Here is a 26,333-nt window from a genome sequence, read left to right as displayed (position 1 = left end):
TGTTATAAACGATGCAAGGGACCAGAGTATTTGGATATCACTTATAATTAGACTGCGGATCTTTATGCAAATTCACACTTTTATTAATAGAATTAATGAAACGGAAGCTTTGCAGAGGGCTGTCTGAACCCCTAAATATAATAATTCCTATCTTACTTTAAGTATTTCTTATATTTTTACATATCAAATGCATTCTGTAGTTTTTTGAGGATTAAAATTTCCCATAAATGCATAAACATCCGCAGTCTACTTCTAATATTTTTACAGTATCGAAGAGGTGGTATATTTTGAATTGTAATAGTCAAGCTTCGAAAGCAACGATCTGTATTGGAGCGTGGCAATGTTTTCGGTAAATTTACCAGTTTCGAAATTATCATCGTTTCGTTAGGCCACTCGTGTTCTGACAGAAACGGTGAGTAATATAATCCGTGACGCGGTAAAATATGAGCGTCGACCCTATTCAGCTGACGTCGCCTCCCGTGGATTTACGCATCACCCCTAACTGGGGTGACATGGCGATGTATACGTGTTCATAGTGGAAATCTTTTCGACGAACCCCGTAATGTAGTATTAAATTATTGCTTTCTGTTACAAGAGACCTACGCGAGCTCTAATGTACTGATTTTAATGGAACTTCCCAGCCAGCGAGGGGACCAAAATATCTCCGCGAAGTATTCGATACATAAACTTTATGCATCGCGTCGGTCAGTTTAGCTCGTCGATATTTTCCAAAGTCCATAAATTAAATTCGAAGTCGCGGAAAAGGCGAGCGCTATCGTTCAACTTTTCCCTCCTCGGTTCTTTTTTTATCAGCGAGTAATAAATAGAAAAAATGCTTGTCAATCTACGCGGAAATCCTTAAACTTTTAAAAAGGAGGGGCATACTATAGCCGAGATGCGCGGAACGTTATAGTTTATGAGATTTTGACTTTGAAACTGACGTAGGTGCAGAATTGGAATTCGATGAAAAAAAAAAAATATTACATCCTTCTGGAAAAATTATTTTCTGGCGTGGGGGCCGATTACAATCATTTTTGGTCATTACAAATCTACACGAATTCTTACGCATTTTCGAGAAAAAAATTCGAGAAGGTGTGCAATTTTTCGACGGAAAAAAAAATTTCAAATCGTTTTAAAAAAATTATTTTCGGCTGCGGGGGTTAATTGCAATCACTTTTGGTGAATACACATACTCCCGAAATCCTACGCATTTTCGAGAAAAAAATTCGAGAATGTGTGAAATTTTTCGATGGAAAACAAAAATTTCAAATCGTTCTGGAAAAATTATTTTCGGCTGTGGGGGTCAATTATAATCATTTTTGGTGAATACACATATCCCCTAAATTTTACGCATTTTCGAGAAAAAAATTCGAGAAGGTGTGCAATTTTTTGACGGAAAAAAAAAATTTCTAATCATTTTAAAAAAATTATTTTCGGTTGCGAGGGTCAATTACAATCATTTTTGGTCATTACACATATCCACGAAATCTTACGCATTTTTGAGAAAAAAATTCGAGAAGATGCCTAAATATTTGACGAAAAAAAAAAATTTCAAATCGTTTTAAAAAAATTATTTTCAGTTGCGAGGGTCAATTACAATCACTTTTGGTGAATAGACATACCCCCGAAATCCTACGCACTTTCGAGAAAAAAATTCGAGAAAGTGCGAAATTTTTCGATGAAAAAAAAAAATTTCAGATCCTTCTGGAAAAATTATTTTCAACTGCGAGGGTTAATTACAATCATTTTTGGTTATTACACATATTCCCGAAATCCTACGCACTTTCGAGAAAAAAATTCGAGAAAGTGCGAAATTTTTCGATGAAAAAAAAAATTTCAGATCCTTCTGGAAAAATTATTTTCAGCTGCGAGGGTTAATTACAATCATTTTTGGTTATTACACATATTCCCGAAATCCTACACACTTTCGAGAAAAAAATTCTTTACCGAAAATATCAATGTCTGACCCTGAAGTTCCATTTCCCCTTGAAATTTCATGACTGTGTTTAAAAAATCATAACTCCGGAACGGTTTAGAGTATTTTAATGTTTCGAAATGCAAACTACGTGTATTCTGATGAAGAATATTTATAAATTCCAAGAATGATCGAAAAAAAGCTTTAGAATAAACCTAGTCTAACTGTTTACAGACATTTTCAGGGAAAGTTGGATGCTGAAAAACAAGTCTCTTTGAGGTTGAAAGTTCGCGTAACTTTATTTTTTAACAAAATTGAGTTCATGGGCGTATATTTGATAGAACGTTGCGTCTTTTTGCGAATAGAGTCGCCGTTGGTGCGCGGCGATAGGCAGAATGTCGTGACGAGGCCGGAGGACAGTCCTGGAAGATGCAGCGAGGGTCTGTCGAAAGGATCCTTGAGCTACCAGGCATCGAAGGACTTCAACGAGGAGGCTCGAGGTTCGATCAGCCAGGACGATAATGTGTTTCTGCAGGAGGAAGCAGCCCGAAAAAGAGAGTTGGCGTTGAGGCAGCATGCTTTTTTCCAGCTACGTTTGCACATCAGAAGAGGGGCGAACCTCGTCGCTATGGACAGATGCGGTGAGATAAATCCGCTTTTTGTCGTTGCAAAAAAATCCGTCGTTCGCGTAAAGGATTCCTCGAAACTTTATTACAAATTGCTGGAGAAAATTTGCTCGCCTTGTTTCGCAGAGAAACGATTTCGATCCTCGAATGTTTGGTGCATCTTGATTCCGCTTAATACGAGATCAAATCCAATTAGGAAGCGACGTAGCGTCGCGAACGGGAATAATTTATCGGATGATCGTTGTAAGACGTGGAATTCGTGGTTCCAGGCGCCAGCGATCCTTACGTGAAAGTGAAATGCTGCGGCCGATTGCTGCACAAGTCGAGGACCGTTCATCGCGACCTGAATCCAGTTTGGGATGAAAGCGTGACCTTGCCTATAGAAGACCCTTTCCAGCCACTCACGATCAAGGTACCAATTCTGGCAGTTCGTATTTGTCGCGGCGGAACGGTCGGAGACGTGGCTTGTTCGCGGAATAATTTATTTAACAAGCACCGACGAACGAACAGCATCGATCCGAAAGTGCACTCGAAGTCGATTCGAATCTCCACGGTCGTCGCGTTTGTTAGCAGAGACGGGCAATATTTCGGACAATAGACCGCGAAAGGAGCAAGAAACTCGATGTGTACATCCTTTTGTGGAACCGTCACCAGCCGGAATGGCTCGACTCGATAAAATAAAAATATCGATTGCCCTTTTTCAAAGCGATCGCGACGGATAGCGAATAGTTCTCGATAAAGATAAGAAGTTTGCGCGTCTCTGTTCGTTGGGTTCCGGACTTTTTTATCAGCTGCTTGCTCTTTCTTTCGACTAGCAACAGACCTTGGTCGTTTCGACAGGTCTTCGACTACGATTGGGGCCTGCAGGATGACTTTATGGGCGCGGCCCAGTTGGACCTGACGAACTTAGACCTGGGCCAACCGCAGGACATCGCGTTGGAGCTGAAGGACCCGGCTAGACCGAAGCAACACCTGGGGGATATTTACCTGACCACCACTCTTTGGCCGAGGAATCAACAGGACAAAGAACAGGTACTCGCTAGATCAGTTTCTAATCGTTTTGTAATTCTGTTCGTTATTTATTTATTATTTTTAAGCCAACCTAGTAGAGTCCCACGAACGACGAAGGAAGAACTTAGAAATAAAAATATTGGAAATAGGTGGTGGAATAAAAAAACAATTTGGATGGTGTAACTTTTAACTAAGCTTTATTAGAAACACTTGGAAGACACGTCTGCACGGTTTGAAAGAAAAGGTCAGACCCAATCGGTCCCCTATACTTTGTCTATAGAAGCCAAGGAAAGAAAACTTTCTCTTTTAGAACAGAAAGACCAACAAAAAATATGATTCACCGTGTCCGGAGAAGTGATCGAAGATTTGTTGAAAAAAACAAAAATAATGTAAATTACAGAGCCTCGAGTGGGCGTAGTTTTTGGTTCGAAGATCGTATTCGGGACACGAGGTTCGATGAATCTCTTCGTATATTTGGGGTTAGATGACGAATCAGGGTAGAAACGACCTGTGACAGATCTCGATGATAAAAAGGAATGTAGGGTAACGTTATACAAAATAACGGGACACCGTCGAGGTCACGAATTTATGAGATGTAGGCAGCCTCGACAGATTTACATATCATGGCGGAGATAGGGGCGCAGCTTGCTCTCGCCTACTTTGGCGAACGTTATCGTTCCGGGGCAAACAGTGACCAGAATTGTAATGCGTCGTGCAAACAGCACGCGGCAGGTTGGAAAAACAGTCGAGCAACTTTTCGGTTTTCAATGTTTCCTGGCTTGATGCGATTCGGAAAAATTCACCACGAGAATATAGATATATTTTTAGCGTTTGAAATTAATTCGCGTGTGCGTGGCCGCGGTAATTTCGCTGAAATTAGCGCTGGGCGAGCGAGATTTCAGGTCGAGTGCCGCGCGCGGATCGTTTTCAACTTTTTCTCGACGATGCCTCGAATAGACGCGAAGCACACGTTAAATACCTATCCCCTGATCAATCCGACGTTTCGCGTCACGGCTGACAGGACGGCTGCAGCGCAACGAAATATCGAAAAACGATAAATCCCTACGCGGCGAGCCCCCGCGAGTCAACAATTGGAACATATTCAATTGTACAAGCTGTCGAACCGCTCGTCTGAAAAGGCGTTTATCAACAAATTGCTAGTCCCTTACCTCTGCGAGCGGACGAGATACTCTCTGTTCGCGTTTGATCAGCACCTATTTCCATTAACCTCGAGATACATTCGGTAATTGACTCTGGTTTTTCGAATCTCGAACATAATTGACCCACTTGCAACGATCGATAACTTCTCCGTTTTATACGTAAAAAAAATGTGCTCCGCGTTAATGTTTTTTACCTGTAAATGTTTAATATCAAAGGGTCGTGGCGATTTATGGCTTTGCTTTGATTCGATCGGATGGTTGATCGTAATGGATTGATTTAATTTTTGAAGTTTAATGCGCGATCGACCCAATTAATTCGTTTGATAATCTGTTCGCGTATAAAATAAAACAAAGTGTTTTACTGTTCCGAGCGATTTAATAAATATTTATTAAACCCCTGGGGAAAATTTTAATGAGGGGTTCTAGAGGCCAAAATAAGACGAAAATCAAGAATACCAATTTGTTGATGGAGGCTTTGTTAAAAAGTTATTAACGATTAAAGTTCCGCTCGTACAGAATTTTTTTCTCGAAAATGCGTAGGATTTTGGGGGTATGTGTAATGACCAAAAATAATTGTAAGTGACCTCTGCAACCGAAAATAATTTTTCCAAAACGATTTGAAATTTTTTTTCCCCTTCGAAAAATTTCACACTTTCTCGAATTTTTTTCTAGAAAGTGGGTAGAATTTCGGGGGTATGTCTAATCACCAAAAGTGATTGTAATTGACCCCTGCAACTGAAAATAATTTTTTCAAAACGATTTGAAATTTTTTTTTTTCGTCAAATATTTAGGCACCTACCCCCTGTCGAATTTTCTTATAAATTCGTTTTTCATTTTTAATAAATTTGTTTGATCCCGTACAGAGAAGTTGTCTAATAATTTTTTGTAGGTACCCATGAGCACTACTTCAGAAAAAAGTTTCATTGAAATATATTCACTATTGCAGGAGTTATGGCCATTTGAAAATTGGACCATTTTTATGGGGGTTTTTTCACTTTACGGGGTTAAAGAACAACTTTTTCAATATTGTTAGAATTTCTACATATTCTCCATTTAAATACGCGTCGTTTGCCTTTTTGAACATTAAAATCCTCCAATTCGTTCAGAAGTTATGATATTTTAAAGATTCGCATCAGGGAATTTCTTGGCCTCACATTAGATTCTCGGTAAAGAATTTTTTCCTCGAAAGTGCGTAGGATTTCGGGGGTATGTGTAATCACCAAAAATGATTGTAATTGACCCTTGCAACCGAAAATAATTTTTCCAAAACGATTTGAAATTTTTTTTCCCCTTCGAAAAATTTCACACTTTCTCGAATTTTTTTCTAGAAAGTGGGTAGGAATTCATGGGTATGTCTATTAATAAAAAATAATTGTAATTGACCCCTGCGACCGAAAATAATTTTTCCAAAACGATTTGAAATTTTTTAATTTCCCCGAAAAATTTCACACCTTCTCGAATTTTTTTCTAGAAAGTGGGTAGGATTTCGGGGGTATGCCTAATCACCAAAAATGATTGTAACTGACCCCTGCAACCGAACATAATTTTTCCAGCGCAATTTGAAATTTTTTTTTTCCATCGAAAAATTTCACACATTCTCGAATTTTTTTCTAGAAAGTGGGTAGGAATTCGTGGGTATGTCTATTCACCAAAAATGATTGTAACTGACCCCTGCAACTGAAAATAATTTTTCCAAAACGATTTGAAATTTTTTTTTCCTTCGAAAAATTTCACACCTTCTCGAATTTTTTTCTCAAAAATGCGTAAGAATTCGGAGGTATGTCTAATCATCAAAAATGATTGTAATTGACCCCCACAGCCAAAAATAATTTTTCCAGAACGATTTGAAATTTTTGAATTTAATTGTTAATAACTTTTTAACGAAGCCTCAAACGAAAAATTGATATTCTTGATTTTCGGCTTATTTTGGCCTCTACAATCTCCCTACAACACCCTGTATATAATATCATGAATGCTTCGAAAGTGGGTCGAATTTTATTGCAACGATAAGCGAGGAATGAGACCAGCCTATAATAATTTATTTGATGGAGGGGTCATATTTTTATTTGTTTCTCGTAAAATGTTTTATTTAGATATTTAGGCTACACCTCGTATATTCATTGGCTGTTAGGGACAAGGAAACTGGGTTACGATGAAATCAGAAACACTCTCGACTCCGTCATGGTATTGACTTCGCTGGTATCATTGTTGGAAAGATGTTTGGAACTTCGAAGGTTCGTAAACTTTTCCCATTGTAAACATTCCGTCCGGTTGACGTGGGCGCAATTTACTAGAAAACGGAAATTCCGCTCGAGGAACGTCTATATTCGGAGAGTAATTACAGGAAGTCGATTGGAAAGATTTATGTTTGAAAAACAGCAACGTTCGATCAAGGAAATAGACGTAGTCACATATTTTCATAATTCGATAATGTTATCTTCTTTTAATCAGAATTTTGACCGGTTATCACGGCAGATTTAGGTATCTCGCAATAAAATCTTCGTCTATCCTTCATTCACCTGTTAATCAATCACGAGTACAACGAAATAAAATTACAATTACAATTTTGCGCGAAGATAATTTTTATTTATCCAAATAATTTTTGTTATCGATTCTATTTTATCTGTTACAAAGATATCTGTCTCGTTGCATGGGTTCCGGATTTTTCCTAGATCACTCGGTCGAATTTTATATCAAAAGACACTATAAAAATTCTCAGCAGACGCCAGGAGACAATATAAAATGTTTTATGATACGAGTCGTCTGTAATATCACAAAGGAACTCTCGTATTACTTCTTTTCAAATATTCTTTTCAGCGGCAAACGCTGGCATCGTAACCGTTGAACCGAATTTCAGTTAAAACCCGCTGCAAAAATTGTTGAATGTTATTTCCACCCACTGAAAGCATTTTACATTGCAGAGAATTTTATAACAGTTGTAAATTAATTCACCATTTTGTTACGTAAACTGAAAAGCTACGAGGTTATGAAATATTATAGAAAATTATTGGTAATTAAAACTGTATGGAGCCAAGTTAATTTGTACGTGAAATCTTTTTAAAAGTTTCGTATAAAGGTACACCTTTGGGAGCTGATTAGGTTGTCCAGGACGAAACAAGAGGGAAGTCCACTTAGTCGAGCAGTGTTAATAGCCTAAACGAGGTTACGAAGCTCCTGACTCATAAGGGTCATTTCACGCGGAAATTTAACCCTCTATGAAGTACAATTTCAGATTTTCCTGAAACTTGAATACTTCGCGATCTTCAGCGATATTTAAACTCCCATCAAAGGGTTTTTCAAACTGAAAATTCATTATAAATTACAACCGTTGAAGTGGCAATCGGTCGAGAGAATTAATTGAAATTAACGTTCTATATTTTCGTGTATGTTTATTTACGCATAGCTGTTCCACGCGATGACAAATGTAATTCGTAGTCAATGAGTCACTGAACGTTTTGTATTTTAAAACTAAAGCGGTACACGTTGCTGGTCATGTCAAAAATAAATATTTAAATATGCAAGCACGTATACGTAAACAGTTTTCCCATAGGGAATCTGAAACTGTGATTTAAATATTGAAATATCGAATTTACGATGCTCGATGAGTCGTTCGATACCGAGGAGCAACTCGTACGATATTTCGAAAAATCATTCGCGTCGCGTTCGAACGTTTTTGAAGCGCGGAACGTGTTCCAGCGCGAATTATGCGACGTTACGTTAAAAAGTGTCCGATTTCGCGTTGAATGACCCATACACAGCGTGTCTCGTTGGCTGGTACACGAAGTGACGTAATATAAATGTGTATGCACTGTAATCCGTCGCGTAACGTCCGTCATCGTTCCGCTTTGGCTTTGCAAACACGTTGAATGAACCTGTTTCTGCGGTCACAATCGCGCGCCAGAAGGGTTTCACTATGTGTCACGTTAATGTCATGATCAATATTGGCGATAAAGAAAATGTAGAGGACCGCTCCCAGTCCACCACGGATGTAACGACGATCGCCATTTTGTAATCTGACTTGGACGCGAAATTGTGTAAACCGGTTACGCGAATTCACGTTGTCATACACTTGCGCAAGATTTTAATACAAGCAATTATTTATACAACGTGAGTCACATTTCTACGCCCGACGATAAAAGAAAGTGGTACAGCGATGTTATAATAAATATTATCATCTTTACATATAAACGTCTTCGAGCATTGAATTTTGCATCTTTGGACGTAATAGATATTAAATTTGATCACCCTGTAACTTCTACTATTTTTGCTCGATCCAGATGCCCAATTTTTTTGGGCGAAGTAGTTTAGATATAAACGTCTTCGAACATTAAATTTTGCATCTTTGGATAAAATAGATATTAAATTTGATCACCCTATAACTTCTACTATTTTTGCTCGATCCAGATGTCCAATTTTTTTGGCAAAATAGTTGACAATTTTCGAGTCAGGTAGCGCCATTTTGCATATCGATATTGCAGGCATCTATTCGCGTTCAGGCTCTGTGTGTTTGTGATATCTCTGAGACAATTTAATGCATCCGTAGTATTTTCAGTCGAATTATAATAACACGGTTTTGTCTACAATTTTTCTGTAATTTGGAACGGTCAGAGAGAAAAGACTGTTCGATTTCAGTCTGTTAAACGTAATGGAGTAGGTGGAAAAGTTTTATCCCACGATCGAATCGAGAAGCGGAATCGTTTGATTTCACGGCTGAATCACGAGAGTTGTTTTATGTAACGTAGTATCTATCAACCGCGAGTGTGTTACGTGGATTTAACAGGGTGTTAAACGAACTTTAATTGAATAATGCTGGGACGTCGCAATTCCTCGGCGACTCGAGAAATTGTCCAAGACATCTTTGTTCCCTAACAACGCCTTCTCGTTAACAAATCAAATTTTCTCACCAACACTATCCTTATTATTCATTTCTACTCTGTTTCTTCGATCGATGAGTATAGTTTTTGCCTTCTTCGCTCTATAATATTTTTCTTGGAATTAATTAGCAACTCGTAGTCGGGCAATTAGCACGTTTAATGCACCGACACAATATGTGGTCTTGTTCGGGGTTATGGAACATTAAAAATTACAGATAAATAATCCTTGATCACAAGCCCTGGCAAATAGCACAAATAAACGAACACTTCCGAGAATATTAATTTCCTCCATTTTGGCGAGTACTATTCACCTTCCAAGTCGTGACCCTCTTTAACCTCCTCAAATATTGTATATAAACATAGGATCTCAGGAACAGAACGCTGCTTTGATCTCGTTAACCTCTCAGCTGCGAACGACGAGTATACTCGTCACGAAGGAACGACGCCAGGCCTCGTAGCTAAGAGGTTAATATATGGCAACCTTGCCTTAAAAAAAAAGTGTCGACAAAGATCAAAGAAACGTAACGCGATGACACAATGATTGTACGCTGTCGAGTGTTACACGCGGGTCGACCACACGTTGAATTTTCCACACGGGGTATCGCAATGTTTACCTCTTGGCGCGAGTGGAGAGGGAGATAGAGAGGCTTGGTAGCCGAGTTAAGCCGTATCGTTAACCAGTCGCACACGACCGTCGAGGAAGTGCGGGAGTCCTCGGCCTCAGCTGTGTACTTTCGCGTCTTTTTTTTATCGCCTCGCGCTTTAATTACGGCCGTGACCTCGCCTCCAACAACGTATACGCGACGCCAGAGCGTTTTCCACGAATCTGCGCTAAAGTGCTCGTTCGAGCAGCACGAGGCGTGCGTGAAACGCCCATGGGCGTGCGTTCAGCGTGCACCGCGAACGCAACGAACGGAGCCCCGCACGGAGGGGTTGCTAACCTCAAATCCGGAGGGAAGAAACACGATCGAACGATACCAATACCTTCCTACGACGATGTAAACACGTAGGAAGATCGTACGAGGATACACGAGTCAAGAGATATCAATAACGATCGATATTCTCGATCTTTATTTTGTATTTTGTGTAATCGTGATTAATGTAAGCACCGTATGGAATGGTTGTCCGTTTGGAGGACGTACGCGATCGAGGCGTATTAATTAATGGAAAAAGCTATTCCGTAGTTTCCGCGGAAGGTACGAGGGAGCCCTCGTTCGCGTAACTCATTGTCTGCGGCGGATACACTCGTCATTTGCGTAGACGGTTAAAGTGCCCCGGCGTACGTCAGCGTGGACGCGTTCACGTTGGCCCTGAATGGCGGAAAAGAGGAAGAGGAACGACGCTAGGTTGGGAAATGGAGCGAAGCGATCCATCCGCGCCGCGACGGACTTGGATCGACGATGCTCGGCCACGTGCGCCGTCGACCGTTCGATGATTCATTGGTTTAAGTGGTCCGGTTAATGGGGGTCTGACTTGCCTCGAAGTCCTAAAAATTACGCGATTTACGAGGCTTCTTTCTCAGTGAGAAACCCGGCGATTTTGGGCCTTATTCACTCGATTACAATAGGAAAACTACGTTGTGAAATTTTTCTAACCCACTTTTCTCCTTTCACATCGTTTTGCAATAGATCGCCGGGCCACATCTTCATTGTCTGGTGAAACATAACTCGACTTTCAGATTTCGTTTTTTTTTCTAATGTTTTGGTAATTTCATTATTTACGTGCGCACTGATCGATGTAAATATTTTAATTGGACGTTGACGACTGTCGTTTCACAATAGCAGCGATCACTTGCATCATCCATTGTAGAAAAAATTTGTATTTCTCATGAAAGTATAATCACAGATGTGCAAAATCCATTAGGTGTGCCTATTCTCTGCCGGCCGCTATTGCAAAAGTACAGTCACTTCCGGTGTGTTTTTGCATCGCTGTAATTATGTCATTATGCACATGAAATGTCATTGTGTTGCAAGACAGTGTGCCACAAGGCGAAGGTCAAGCAGAATTAACAAATTTTTTGCAAGTTTCTTCTCTTAGGAGCTCTTGGACCATTGCCATAACATTCCAGGTTTGAGAAACGCTCCAAAGCGAAGATAATACGGTACATTGTCGATATAATTGCACATTGTCCATATTGTCAAATCGGTATGCTTGACGACATTTGCTATAAATGCAACATTATGAAAGTTTCAAGAAAACGAAGTCTCTGTCGTGCCACATACTAATAATATTAATAATAGAACCGGTATCGAATCAATAGTATCAAACCGTAACTTATAATCCACTATCGAACAGTATCAAACATTTAGTTACAAAATTAGTTAATCGATATCCACTTGACGCTTCGTGAAAACATTGATGGCCATTCGATTCGACAACATCGTTAAATACACATTAATAACGCGTTAATGGTCTTGTAACGAACCAATTTAAATTTAAATTTTAAACTCCTATCGTTCTTCTCGAATCCAAATGAAATTTCGATTTCAAGATTCGAGTGTTTAACAAAATTTCGAACGAGACAGATCCCTAAAAAATTTAAGCAGAGCACGAGATCGGCCATTCGCGATTCGTCGACGTCCTCGAGGCAATTTCTTTTTGGGTTTGGAGTCGGGCCAAGACGCGGTTCGAACTCGCGAGCACAAAGGTTCCGAGTCGTCTGCGTAGAGATCGACTGTTCTTTTTCTCTGTGGGGATCAGCACGTGGGGAAAGTTGACCTCCAGACGACGGGAACCTTGTTATCGAAGATCGATTCTCTCCTGCATTCCGACACTGATTGCAGAAACGTCGCGTTTCATTATCCGCAGCCTTTTCCCGCGCCCTTAGAAGACAAAGTGGTACACGCTACGACCCTTTGGACAGTCGAGTGTCGAAGATAGCGAGAAACGACCCACGACAATGCACGTTTGCACCGTCTTCGGAACGAATCAAGCTCGTCGAGTCACGGAACTCTGCAATTAGATGCGGACAGGTGGTCGCGTGTGTACGGAACGAAGAAACTGCTTGTCCATTGCGTAACACGAGAACGAATGTTCGAGGAACCCGCGGGATCATCGAACCCATCTTTCTCTATGCAAATCGAACGAATCTCCATCCCTTTTCGAGGGAGGAAGCATTCGAAGTAAATTAAACGCTAAAGATCATGAGTCGGTCGACGAGCGATCGTGCCGCGGAGATCGAGGCTGGATCGTTGGATCGCGAGCCCCTGGAGATCCCGAAGACTCCGAAACGTGGTTTGAAGAGACGCGACAAAGTGGCGGACGCGATCTCCAAGGAGCCATCGGACGCGGAAAACAATTCTGCGAGGATTCCTTCGAAGTCCGCGAAGAAAGGCTCGAGCGAGGAGAACGCGGAGAGCAAATGGAAGAAGTTTTGGGAGAGCAACAGGGACAGGTTCAAGCATAAATCCGAGGAAGAGGCGAAACATCGACCGGAGGAGGACGCGAACGTGGAGGCCGAGGCTGTTCTTCGCGAGGCTATCAGAGCCATGCGATTCGATCGATTCGAGGACCTCGATGGGAACGAGAAAACCACCCACGCGAATAATGGTAATCGTTTACCGCGTTCACTGGCCGATTTCGACGATCTTTAAGCGCAATGGAGAATTATTTAGTCGCGGTACATTTTATGAAAATCAAAGTCAGTCTTGAAATAAACGATTCTTGGATTCATTATTGCGAACGAATGAAAATGAAAATTCCCCTCCACCAAAGGTCGTGGAAACGAACGAGGTCGTTAACACGGTAAATGATTACCAAAATAACATTCCAGAGGAGTCGTCGAGCAACAACGAGACTCTGGCAGCCGATCAAGATGCCTCCGAGACCAGATCCGAGGACGCGTCGCGAAGCAATGCGGAAAAAGACGAAAATACCGCGTCTGAAAGCAATTTCTTCGTGGATCTCGAGGACGAGAAGGGAAATCTGTCGACGATCAGGGGCGATCCGTCCTCGAGACGATGGAGCTCGTTGGAGAACCTGAGGGCGAAGATGGAGAACGCTGGATCGTCCGGGACGAAGGTCTGTCGATCCGTGGAGGGTCTGTCGATCGAGAAGCCGGCTAAGATCAAAGAGAAGAGGACCATCGGCTCGTTGAAGTCCTCCTTCGAGAAGAAGATGGGCTCTGTGGAGAGGATGCTGGAGGATCACATGGAGAGGATACTGGAGGAGAACGTGCAGAAGCATCCGTGGCTGTTGCCCATAGAGGCCTGGATCGTCGATCGTTGCAAGGTCTCCGAGTCGGCGAAGAGATCGAGCGAGGACCCGAATTTCGAAGTTAGGTACAACGCGACGGAGAACGAGACCGAGGAGAAGGGGTTGGAGAGCAGAGCGGAGATCCAGAAGAAGCCTAAGAAGGACTCCCCGAAATCGGAGAGAACGGGATTCGACGCTGGTCAGTTGATCTCGAGGTTGAGGAAGAACGAGGACAATGTGGCGAAGGTGGATGGTGCCCTGGAGGCCAAAGACGCCAAGCATCAGGATCTCTTCGACAAGCTGAGAGACAATGTTAAGGAGAAAATGGAAGATATCCATAGGGTAGAGTTTGGAACTTTGTGTAGACCATTTGTAATAAAATTACCTAAAACTAGTTTGCTCCTCCGTTTAATATCGTATGTGATATCTTTTACGAAGACAGGGCCATTTGAATATGCCTTATTTTCACTGTTGCAGTACTTCCAACGGACCAATCGATTGGCGGACGTAAATAGACGCTTGAAATCGCAAATATGGAGCTCCGTGGTGACGATCGTTCTGGTCGAGGCGAAGAATCTGCTGCCGATGGATATAGACGGGCTGTCGGATCCCTACGTCAAGTTTCGGTATGAAATTATTTATCATTCTGTCGAATGTCGCTTCTCCCTGTCGTAAAATCGATCGTTCCTCGCTGGTACAGATTGGGAACGGAGAAGTACAAGTCGAAAGTGGTGCACAAGACCCTGAGCCCGGTCTGGCTGGAGCAGTTCGACCTCCATCTGTACGAGGACCCGTACTTGGGCCAGGAGCTGGAGGTGACGGTTTGGGACCGCGACAAAAGTCATCAGGACGATCTGATGGGGAGGACGGTGATCGATCTGGCGACCCTCGAACGCGAGACTACTCATCGGCTGTGGCGTGACCTCGAGGAGGGCTCCGGTAGCATCTTCTTGTTGTTGACGATCAGTGGTACCACCGCCAGCGAAACCATCAGCGATCTGGCGGCTCACGAGGAAACGCCTCGCGAACGCGAACAGATGTACCAGAGGTACGCCGTGATGAACACGTTGCAGAGGATACGAGACGTTGGCCATCTGACAGTGAAGGTAGTTGGCTCGAATCTGCTCTGGCGTTCCTCGATTATTCCTCAAACTATGGTTTCCAAGAAGCAATTTACACTGTTATTTTCAGAGTAAGATCAGTATTATCACAATCTAGGTTCGAGGATTGTGGGGTTCGTTTCTGGACCGTTTCCAGGTTGTGGAAATGTATTCACGTTGCTATCGATAACGTATATTTGTAGCCTCAACCACTATAGTATCGAAACCATTGTGAAATAAAAATTTGTGCAATAATCGAGGGACTAGTATATCGAACGACGAAAAGTGATAAAAAATATTGTTACTTCCCTATATATTTGCAACTGTGTAGGTATTCAGGGCCCAGGGTCTCGCTGCAGCCGATCTAGGGGGTAAAAGCGATCCCTTCTGCGTCCTCGAGTTGGTGAACGCCAGATTGCAGACTCAAACGGAGTACAAGACGCTCGCGCCAAACTGGCAAAAGATCTTCACTTTGTGAGTTGTCTAAAATCTGTTTTAAGGTTTTAAAAGCCAGAAACTGTGACCCGAGTTTTTCTATCAAATTTTGGATCACAGTTTCGTTGCAGAGTAAAGTAATTAAAAACGTGATAATGCATTTTCAGTAACGTGAAGGATATAAATTCGGTGCTAGAGGTGACCGTGTACGACGAGGACAGGGACCATAAAGTAGAGTTTCTTGGCAAGGTCGCCATACCGCTGCTGAGAATCAGAAACGGCGAGAAGAGGTGGTACGCGTTGAAGGACAAGAAACTGAGAGGCAGGGCCAAGGGCAACACGCCCCAAATACTTTTGGAGATGACCGTCGTTTGGAACGTGTTCAGGGCCTGCGTTCGAACGTTGAATCCCAAAGAGAAGAAGTACATGGAGCCTGAGATAAAGTTCAAGAGGCAGGTCTTTCTGCGAAACGTTCTCAGGCTGAAGGCCATCATCATAATCTTCATCGACATTGGAAAATACGTGCAGTACGTGTCTCGTCTTCCTCAATTTAATAACTATAATTTGGCTCGTTTAATTTTAAAGTTGATGTAATTAGGAGCTGCTGGGAATGGGAGAGTAAAATGAGAAGCATCATCGCCTTGGTTTTCTTCATTCTTGCCTGTTACTACTTCGAGCCTTACATGATCCCCGGCGCGGCGCTACTTATTCTGTTAAGATATTATCTGGTACGTAAGGATATTACCTTCTTCACCACTGATCATCTTTAATCACATTTTTCGCTCTTCGACGATCTTTGCTAACCTATTAGTGCTTATAGGAAACCCGAACTAACGTAGAAATCCTTATTCGGTAACGATTGCAACGTTAATAGTAGAACACCCATTAAAAAATACATTTTTTAAGAAGTTCGTAAACTGTTTTTTTAGAAGAGACCCTCCGTGTACTGTTCAGCGAGGTGGAGGTGCACATTCGTTAAATCTTAATAGAGATTAGTGTCTTCCTTCCCGAGCTAATTGAAATTTAAACCGAGCATGAGCGTAGATCTTTGATCGACCAGCAACCGTATCCGTAGAATTTTTAACAATTTTCTATATCAATTATTGAGCTTTCGTTAGTCTTGGAGCTTAATCAATACACTAGTAATCCGAAATACATGCACATAAATTGTACACGAGTTGAACGCTTGACGACCTTATGCCTGCATCGCTGCATGCGCCCACCTTCTTCGCTACTCCGCCCAGCTTTACGAAGACGGAAGTGGGCTGAATGAATGGATTTCCGGACAGGTCGCGGTGATAACCGGCACGTCTCTGTCCCATTACGCGGGCTCCCATTTCCACGACGACGGCGACGACGGTCCGACCACACCGGGGGACGACGACGACGACGACGACGACAAAGATAAAGTGAGTTTCGATTTATTAAATTTTATAGTTTGCCTCGTATTTTTCTACGTTTATTTTCGATACTGTGCGAGCGTCTGATGCACGTGGTTTCAGGAAGAGAAGAAAAGTCTGAAGGAGAGATTGCAGGCGATACAGGAGGTGACCCAAACCGTTCAGAATTCAATCGGCTACATAGCCAGCCTTTGCGAGAGGGTGAAGAATCTCTTCAATTTCACTGTCCCCTATCTGAGTTACTTGGCGATAATGCTGGTGATCCTCGCGGCCACTGTTCTATATTTCATCCCCGTCAGATACCTTATCTTGGCCTGGGGCGTGAATAAGTTCTCCAGAAAGATCGTGCGACCTCACTCGGTCCCGAACAACGAGGTCCTCGATCTTGTGTCCAGAGTGCCCGACGACGAGGAGCTACTTAACTACAGGTGATTAACACCGACTTTACTCAATATTACTTTTCTCGATACGTATACACTGGTTACCTATTTACGATACAGACAAAGTAATTCGTTGAAAGGTATCTATAATTAAAAAAACAGTCTTGAATCAACGAGATGTTAAAAAAAACATACATTTTCCAAATTTTATCTGATCCAGCGATTTGGACGGCAATAAACAGAAATTTTGAGAGGACACTATCCGTGCATCTGTTAGAACCTGGGTAAGATCGAATTCTACTGAGACAATAAATTGTATTTGAGATACGAAAACAAAAGTATAGCTTGTCTTTTTTAAAAAATACGCAACGCGCGTACTTGCGACGATCTTTCGAGAGCAAATATCTTTTGTTTGATTTATTGTTTGGATTTTGTGTAGGGATTCACTCTAGAACATATTTCGATACACTCACACAATAATAACGAATATATAAATAGGAAACCGTCGATGTTAAGAGAGCATTTACACTTTACAGTCAGACACGAATCAAACACCCAGCAGTAGGTATAACACGTATTAAAAACACCAGTAATAGCACTGTCTACTCAATCTTCACCCATTTACATTCACAAAACATTCATTTCCACAGAAATAAAATTCCTTAATAAACAATTTGTTTGTAATGCGAGCATGCAATTTCAGTGTTTCGACTCCCGAGTCTTCTCGCTTTATTAAACATTTGCTCACGTATATTTGTCAATTTTCTCAGTATTTTCTAATCGGTAAAGAATTTGTTCACGATTCAAGCATGCATCTTCAATGTTTCGACCCCAGGTTGTTCACTTTGTAAATAATAAGGCTCGACAAGAGCTATCGTCTAAGATAATTCACTGACAAAACGATTGATCGTGTGAAATCCTCTTTGTTAGATAAATTAAGATTCCCCCACGTTCGTAAACCCTGGCTTTCGATGTTGAAAATATTAAAACCCCCCGTTCGTCCGATTGTCTGTATTCACGTGTCTACGGTAATAATATTGGCGTTAAAGGAAATGAAGGAGGCATTTTGAAAATATTTTCTCTCCGCAGGGAGTTGAAACCGTTGTCGACCGCCGACTGCGAGAGGAGCGGCACCTCGGGCAGTCCGGGCCACTCGAATCTAACGAGAAGGGAGCAGAGGAAGAGGCAAAAGGCCGCGTAGCAGCCAGCCCCGCGGCCGGAAGTCGCGGGTCTACGATCACCGAGCATCCTGAGGACGGTCCTGTTGCGCCGGAAGACGCGTCAGCGCAAGGGATCAGCGGAGAATCCGGATGTGATCGACATGGACTGAGAAACCTACGTTTACACTTGTAGAGTTCTAGCTAGAGGGGATGAAACTATAGTTTCCACTATCTCTGATCGAGTACGAACACCCCGCGTGGTATGTCTTGGACGTGACTGTCGCACAGGGTTTGTATCATCGCGCGTTTCTACAAATTACGGCGGTACCCGGTTATGTGAAATCGTATCGCGACAGATAACCGGGGAAATCGAATTACTTTAATCCTGAAGTGGAATTACGTTAGGGATACTTGCAAGGAAATCGATTTTTGTGTTCGAGTCGCTAATGAAATTTGATAAATATTTATACTTTGTATTGTTGTTATAAACAGAGTTTGATCTTGAATTTTTGCAGGAGATAATCGAACAAGAACCATTTTTGCAACAGTGTCTGCGAAATGAAATTTGATTCAACGTACATATCGAAAACTGAACAGTGGTGAGGATCTATTTAATCAAATATTTTCTATAAACTAGTTACAAGAGATCGTTGTAATCGAATGGTGGGTAACAGCGCGGACGAAAGATTGCAATGTGATATTTAAAACAGTACAACGGAGCTTTAGGGGAGTAAATTTATCCGAGACATACCACGCGAAATTGTTGCTAGTTTTTCGTTCGATAATTCGTGAGAATCGAGGGAAGCTTATGGAGGAAGAATGGTGTTATATTTAAAGAGGAACCGTAGTCTTATCGAATCGTTGGGCCCAAGATGGCCACGATGGATTCGTACGTGATATGTTGTCGACAGGGAAGTCGAATTTGCCGCGATATTTACTATCTGTGTCCTGTCTACGGAAACAGATGAATCTTTTCTGGGGAAATCGTGAAACCCAAGCAGGTTCCCACGAAACGAGTTGAACGAGAGGCACAAACTTCCAGCCAGTTGGGGCAAATAAACGAAACGCGCTACGATTTCTTCGAAACGTTTGACCTCCCTGTCGACAAGCATTCGAAGCGAGACGCGAATCGACAAAACGTGTTTTGAAAGTATGCAGTCCCGTTCGTGACGGGGATGACCGCGTTTTCGAGCGTATCAAAACAAGCGAGAAACGCGACGTTTTCGTTTTAGGTTTTTATCGTTTCCCCCTTTCGTTCGGTAAACTTTTTTATAGAAAATGAATTAGCTAACAATATCGACGGAGAAGAGGCAACATAGAGTATTTAACAAATGCGAGAATAATTCCCGTCTAGGGTTATCCTCGTCGATCCGTTTCGTCCATCGGTGTCGTAGATGTAGCTGCTGAAGAGAGAGAGAAAAAAAAATCGTTACCACTGAATGAGAGATATAAAGGTATAAAGAAAAAAAATAATAAAATTAAATGACAGATAGCGTTGTTCACGGCGACAGCATCGCGAATTCGCTTTAGCGTGCTGTTTGTTTGCGTTTCAGGAACGACGAACGAACGATCGCTTGTTTAAACGTTCGAACGTCGGGTTTGCTTTTATTCGGTTTTTGTACTCTACCTCGCGGCGAAAGCTGCGTTCGTCGTTCGTGAAACGAGATGTTAGTCGTACCCGTTGGGATACCACGATGTGTCTCGACGTTATTCTCATTAATAGTATTTAATAATTATCGAATTCTTCGTTCCAACGCACACGTTCACGCGTTAGGCGATCTCCTCGAGCATGGTGACACAGAACGCGAGATCGAACGAGTGTGAACACTCGTCACATTTATAATATAACCACTTGGCCACGCGTTGAAATCACTGATAATCGTTTACGTTTAAATTTGTTCGATTTTAATTTTTATTCGAAGAGTAATTTGAATCTACGCTATACGGTATAGATTATTGTGATTTCAGCGTAACCCATAACTGTTATACAGGGAGAACCACACGATTATTATTTTTCCTATCACTGGACTAACCAGAATTTCGTTATCACGGATGGGCATGGTTCATAAGATCCTCCTAAACGATAACATTAGATTTTATACCTGTAATTCTTTCTCTTATAAATTTTCAATGTCTCCTTCAATTATTAAAAAATACATGACCTTCGAGTGACTTTGGGGAAACTATTGATATCTATTTAGAACGTTAGGTTTCTTCGAAATAAATTCTCACGCGCAAGGTTGTTCGAAGGTCGACGAACATTGAAGGCGATCTTGAGAATTTACAAAAAGTTTAATATTATCTCAAAGAACCTTCTGAATCATGCCACAAGTTGCGACAAATCGCGTGGTTCGCCTAGCAATCTCTGGAGTACGATTAAACGTTTTCAGAATAACAAGGAACATATCAGATCATCTTCCTCCCGAAATAAAAAAGAATAATAGCGAATTCGTCGTAGAGTTTTTGTCGATAAATGCTGGACGGTGTTCGTCGTTGAAAAAAATTAAAGAAGAAATCGCCGAAGAAACTCGACGAAAGAGGAAAAAGTTTGTTCGGCGAGTAGGGTTACTATTTTTCTAACAATAATGGCCATTGTCGTTCCCGCGACGATAGTTCAGGCTTGGTCGCCGATTAGATAACGGTTCCAGGGCCTGCTCCTGCGACTTTCTTCGTTCCGAATATTACGCTAACGTTTTTTGCGCCAGTTTCATTCCTACGCGATTACGCAATTCCAACTGTCGTTGTAAAAAAAAACACCACGTTACTTCCGTATATTTTATTACCACTTCCGGATGGTTACGGGCTCGCGTCGTCGCGAAAGTGATATTCGTAGACATATATTACAGACATCACGGCTGAAGTATGCGTTAGTCGATGGAAATTAGATCAAGGATTTATGGATGTCGTAATTACAGGACACTGTTGTAACGACTCTTTGAAACGTACGTAGAAAAATAAGATGTTTCGCTCGGGGACGACTAATTATTCGAAAGTACCTTTCTTCTTTCTTCCATGGTTCTCCCGCGAAGCGTACGGACTCGGGCATTTATGAAATAACACGTTACTTTGTTATTTTGCTTCGCGAAATAACATTTGGTAATAATAGTCCTACTAGACGCCATTTTTTGTAAACAAATATCCAGTTTTCCAATGCATATTGATTATATTTTTCGTGGACATTTATTATACATTATTTACTCGTACGTAGCGTCCAATAACTTACATGGCGATCAGTGTATTAATAGTTAAAATATCTATAATCTATCACAATAGATTACTTATAATTTTGATAGAAACTTAAATTACAATAGGTACTTATAATTTTAATAGAAACTTCTGTTAACGCTACAAATAGTTTGGCCTGGTCCGAGGGCAACCAAAATGGCGGCGAAGGAACGTGTCTTCGCGATTACGTTTCAAAGAGCTCGATGAATACATATTTCGTAGCGATTACAACTTGTTAAACTAAATATTGCGAGGAACATGCTCGAGGAGGGAATCGACGCACGGAATTAATTATTCCTAACCGCGATTTTACGGTTCGTGCCAGCCGATGAGAAAGCTGAAAAGAGGAGGGGGAGATATCGCCGATCCATTTCTTCGCTTTTCTAACACTCGAACTTTGAACGCCGCTTTTTCGAATCTCTCGTCATCGATCTTCTCATTGTTGTGTCACGATTCCACGCCATGATGCGAATGTACTGGCTGTATCAAAACTTTTGAACAATCTGTTTCCATTTTGTTTATAGTACAGTAGAATCTTTACAAAAGTACTATCGATAGATTCGCGAGGTTTTTCTCGTTAAAACGAGTACAAACACGACTTGTCTCGGACCATTTTTAATTATACGTTGTTCCAATAATTTATTAATCGCGTGTTGGTAAAAGTAGTCCGAGATAGGTCGTGTTTGTATTCATTTTCATCGGGAGGACCTCGTGAATCTATTAATAATATTTTCACAAAGATATCGTGAATTTACAATGAAATATATTTCGATATTTGTTATAGTATAGTAGAATCTTCGCAAAAGTACTATCGATATAGATTCGCGAGGAGTTTCTCGTTAAAACGAGTACAAACACGACCTAAATCGGACCATTTTTAATTATACGTTGTTCCAATAATTTATTAATCACGTGTTGGTAAAAGTGATCCGAGATAGGTCGTGTTTGTACTCATTTTCATCGGGAGGACCTCGCGAATCTATTAATAATACTTTCGCAAAGATATCGTGAATTTACAAAGAAATATATTTCGACATTTGTTTATTGCTGTAAGAATGTTTCATTCTTATAATTTTCAAAAGTTTTGAATACCAGTCGAGTACGTCGCTCGAAGAATATTTGACTCTTTGAAGCGTTATTTAATATTTGCAATTTCTTCTTTCCAAAGTAATTTTATCGATCGTATCGTAAGGGTTCAGAGACTCGTTAGCATTTACCCGCGGCTTGTTACTCGTTGTTATGATATCTACGTCTGTTGGATAATGTAATCGGCTATCTGTGAAATCGTCTGCGCGCGAAACGCGACATTAGCGCGCGCGCGTGCAACGAAATCGTGCGAGAGCTTACATAAAAGTGCTCTTACCATAATTTTATCTCTCATCGATCGGCTGGCGAAGGAAAAACGCAATTGTCTCTCGCGTTAACGCGAGCTCGCGTGTCTCCGCGCTTCAGAGGGTCAAATGGGGTCGAGAATAAAAATCATTGTTGTTCCTGATCGCCGATTCCCGGGGGCCTATGATCCAGGCAAAAAGTATTCACGAACACACTGAACATTTTACACGCGAACACTGAGACGATAGAGAAAGAGGGAAAGAGGGGCGATTCTTTTTGTCATCTAGTCAACGAACTTTCTTAGTAAGTGAGATACTTGTGATACTTTGAATCAATTTCTTCTTTTTTTTTTAGGTACGTCCGTCGTGTGATTTAAAATTTCGACGACAGAAACCCGGGGAGTGTGTTTTTCTTTTGGCGTTCGAGGATGTGCTTTTTACGAAAGAATGTCAATTATTTGCGTTTCGAGCGATCGTCTTAAATCACACGCGGCGCGTCGATCCGTTTTGTACAGTCATTCCCTGAGATCATTCCTTTTATTAAAATCGTCTGGGTACGTCGTTGAATTTCTTTTTTTTTTACTTTCGTTCACTTTTTAGGCAGGGGAGTCGCTGAGCTGTCCCCTGGAAAGTATATGAAACTTTTCTCTTAAATTTTAAGATACGAAAGTCGCGAATTTGCCGTGCATCCTTCGCCTGGATTTCAAATTTTGTCGAATATATACATATATGGTCTTTTTCATCGCCCAAGCTGACTGAAACTTCTTCATCGTTCATAGTAATAATGTGTATAAAGAGGTTTTTTATACTTTATGATAATATTGTATTGTTCAATTTGCATGTCGAATGTTTCAATTTAAACATATGCTACTTCAGTCAATAAAATTGTTATTCTTCCTAGCGAATTTCATTTATTGTAGGCACCGCGATGTTCAGCTGACGTTTATAACGTTCGATTTCTTCTAATAAATTGTTGAATTGTTTACGCGTGTTCGTCTTGAATTTTCGAAGATAACGTTAGTATCTTGTTGGAAAACGATTCGGGCTTCTCGTTAACTTAGCAGCCAGCTTCATTAAGGTGGTAAAAATAATTAAAATCTCAAATTAATAAATGCCCAAAAACTCTTATTTGTCCGTAAACCCATAATGCAAGAACTACTATTGCAAAACTTTCAACTTCCAGGCCACTCTTGTTACTTGGCAGCCTTTATTTCTATTTCTTAAAAATTTTATTCAAACTAGAACTCTTATTTCGTAGGACTCTTATTTATCTGGTCTCCTGGAAACTTACAATACGAGAACCGTTATTATAAAAGTTCCAAACGGTCTCAAATGGAATCTATTGAAAAAGTTCCACGCTGTTTCGAGCCACGGGATCGAAACTCTTGATGAGTCTGGCTGCAACGTTAGCGAAACGCCCGTTTCCCAAAACAATTTACACTCGTTGTTCGGGCTGCGGACACAGCGTTACCGCGAGCATGATGACGCCTATGGTCGCCCGTCGACCGCGTCAGTATTACAGGCGTCAGCAAAATCGAACATCCGACAGATGTCTCGCGGTTCCGTTCACTTTCTACCGTATCGTTTTTCTACTCTTCCAGTTTTGTACTTCCAAACGGTGATGGGACTTGGAACGCTATTCGAAGCTATTTGAAGCTATTCGAAGTGATTCGAAGCGTCACGAAGCTATTCGAAGCGATTCAAAGTGATTCGAAGCTATTTGAAGGTATTTGAAGCTATTCGAAGTGATTCGAAGCGGCACGAAGCTATTCGAAGCGATTCAATGTGATTCGAAGTGATTCGAAACATCTCGAAGCTATTTGAAGCTATTCGAAGTGACGTTTAGAAGCTATTTGAAGCTATTTGAAGCTATTCGAAGTGATTCGAAGCATTACGAAGCTATTCGGAGCGATTCAAAGTGTTTCGAAGCATCTCGAAGCTATTTGAAGCTATTCGAAGCTATTCGAAGTTATTCGAAGCTATTTGAAGCTATTTGAAGCTATTTGAAGCTATTCGAAGTGACGTTTAGAAGCTATTTGAAGCTATTCGAAGTGATTCGAAGCGATTCAAAGTGATTCGAAGCTATTCGAACCAATTCGAAGCGATTCAAAGTCCCACCGTTCCTTTTAATAATGTATCGTTCCTCCCAGGACCGGATTAACGCCAACAGATGCCCTAATGCACATCGTTCAACCGATAATTAATACCCCAAGGAGGGTAAAATATTTTTATGAACATTTTTAAACAGACTTAGCTTTCAAAGTTGCAATATTTGATTGTTTTCGTGGGCTTTGCATCATTTTTAACTGGGAAAAGTTGATCCAGTCCTGGCACCTCCGAAACAGAGTCGATTTAATCCAATTCGCTAACAACGAATGGAAGTTTTAGATCCGTTCGTGAATTAAAATACATTAACAAATTCGTCGGGCTGACACATTCGGACGAGCGACGGGCAAAAGTTCGCGAACGAGTCTGTAATATTTATTCGTCGTTGGCGAGTAAAGTTTCGCCCGACTCTGCTCCGAAGTTAGACAGATTGCTTTTTTCAGGGGCCAGGAATATCCTTTGTTTTTCGGGGAATAGGCTAGCGAAGAGCGCGAAGGGACACGCACACACGAACATACACACATCATCACGCATCATTGTCCACCCACGCGCACTTTCGAGTTTGCATGCTCCAGTTTCTTCGTGTTCTATGAATCTTCGTTAAAAATATTTTAGTCGTTAAGATGCAAGCTAGACAATGGTAGGGAACGGTCAGAATGGGATTTGGATTTTCACGAACTCAAGAAGCATATATTTTTCTCGAGTACTCTGTCGGGGGTCGTCTGGATCATTTTCCATTTCTTTTTCCAAATAAATTATCGCAGTTTTTTGGTCTGCAATCTTTTCGAAACTCCCAGCGAGGAGTGAAAATTTTCTATATAGTTAATAAAAATTGAGAATTCTATAACGTGATATTTAAATTTGTTATTAATAGAAGATACTTGAAGTTGCTTTGAGTTTAATTTAAAACGCACTGATCCAGGCCCCGACAGATCGATCGACAAAGCTCCGCACACGTCTGTCTACTTCCTAATCGATTAGGGAAACGAACATTAAATATAAGATTTAGATAGAAAACGCAATTGCGATCCGATCGGCGGATCGTCGAGGTCGGCTGCGATTCTCGAACGAGAAACGAGATCACGTGTGTAAAATGTACTTATGACAAAGGGTGATATGAGTCGTTATTATATTCATAATATAAAAAGAGGGATAAAGTTAAAAATAAACAAAGCTTTTAATATCCAACGGGTCTCGGATTCTTTGCCATTTCCCGTAGAAAAACCCGCAATAAAACTCACAGCAGAATTTTCTCTACTATTTTATATCCCAATAAATTCAGAATATGAGTGATGTTTAAATTTCTTACAGAGGATATGTGTAACGTTATATTTTTTCTTTCAGAGCTCAAAAAAAAAAAGAAAAAGAGTCAGAAGCTACGCACAAATTCCAAGAGGACACCTTTCGTAGAGTATA

At 41.1% G+C, this 26,333-nt stretch overlaps 1 protein-coding gene across 6 annotated transcripts in view; it reads left to right on the top strand.

The window, feature by feature from the left end:
* The window catches only part of LOC122395395 (multiple C2 and transmembrane domain-containing protein), a 43,481-nt gene extending 17,395 nt beyond the window's left edge, over positions 1-26,086 (top strand). Inside the window, exons 4-14 of one of the 6 annotated variants that reach the window (XM_043392928.1) lie at positions 2,281-2,556; positions 2,811-2,953; positions 3,382-3,573; positions 14,258-14,406; positions 14,481-14,886; positions 15,212-15,354; positions 15,483-15,842; positions 15,914-16,043; positions 16,605-16,724; positions 16,818-17,143; positions 18,185-26,086. In XM_043392928.1, coding sequence (XP_043248863.1) covers positions 2,281-2,556; positions 2,811-2,953; positions 3,382-3,573; positions 14,258-14,406; positions 14,481-14,886; positions 15,212-15,354; positions 15,483-15,842; positions 15,914-16,043; positions 16,605-16,724; positions 16,818-17,143; positions 18,185-18,296 — 2,357 coding nt within the window. In that variant the 3' untranslated portion in view covers positions 18,297-26,086. The other 5 variants (XM_043392927.1, XM_043392925.1, XM_043392924.1 and 2 more) reach the window with 5 other exon arrangements.
* Positions 26,087-26,333: the final 247 nt, after the last annotated feature.

This window comes from Colletes gigas, unplaced genomic scaffold (genome assembly GCF_013123115.1).
Source record: "Colletes gigas isolate AHSC1104 unplaced genomic scaffold, ASM1312311v1 Colletes_gigas_Sc00005, whole genome shotgun sequence".
NCBI classification, from domain to species: domain Eukaryota; kingdom Metazoa; phylum Arthropoda; class Insecta; order Hymenoptera; family Colletidae; genus Colletes; species Colletes gigas.
The sequence above is the reverse complement of the archived record's forward strand: the minus strand, read 5'-3'. Positions and strand labels throughout refer to the sequence as shown.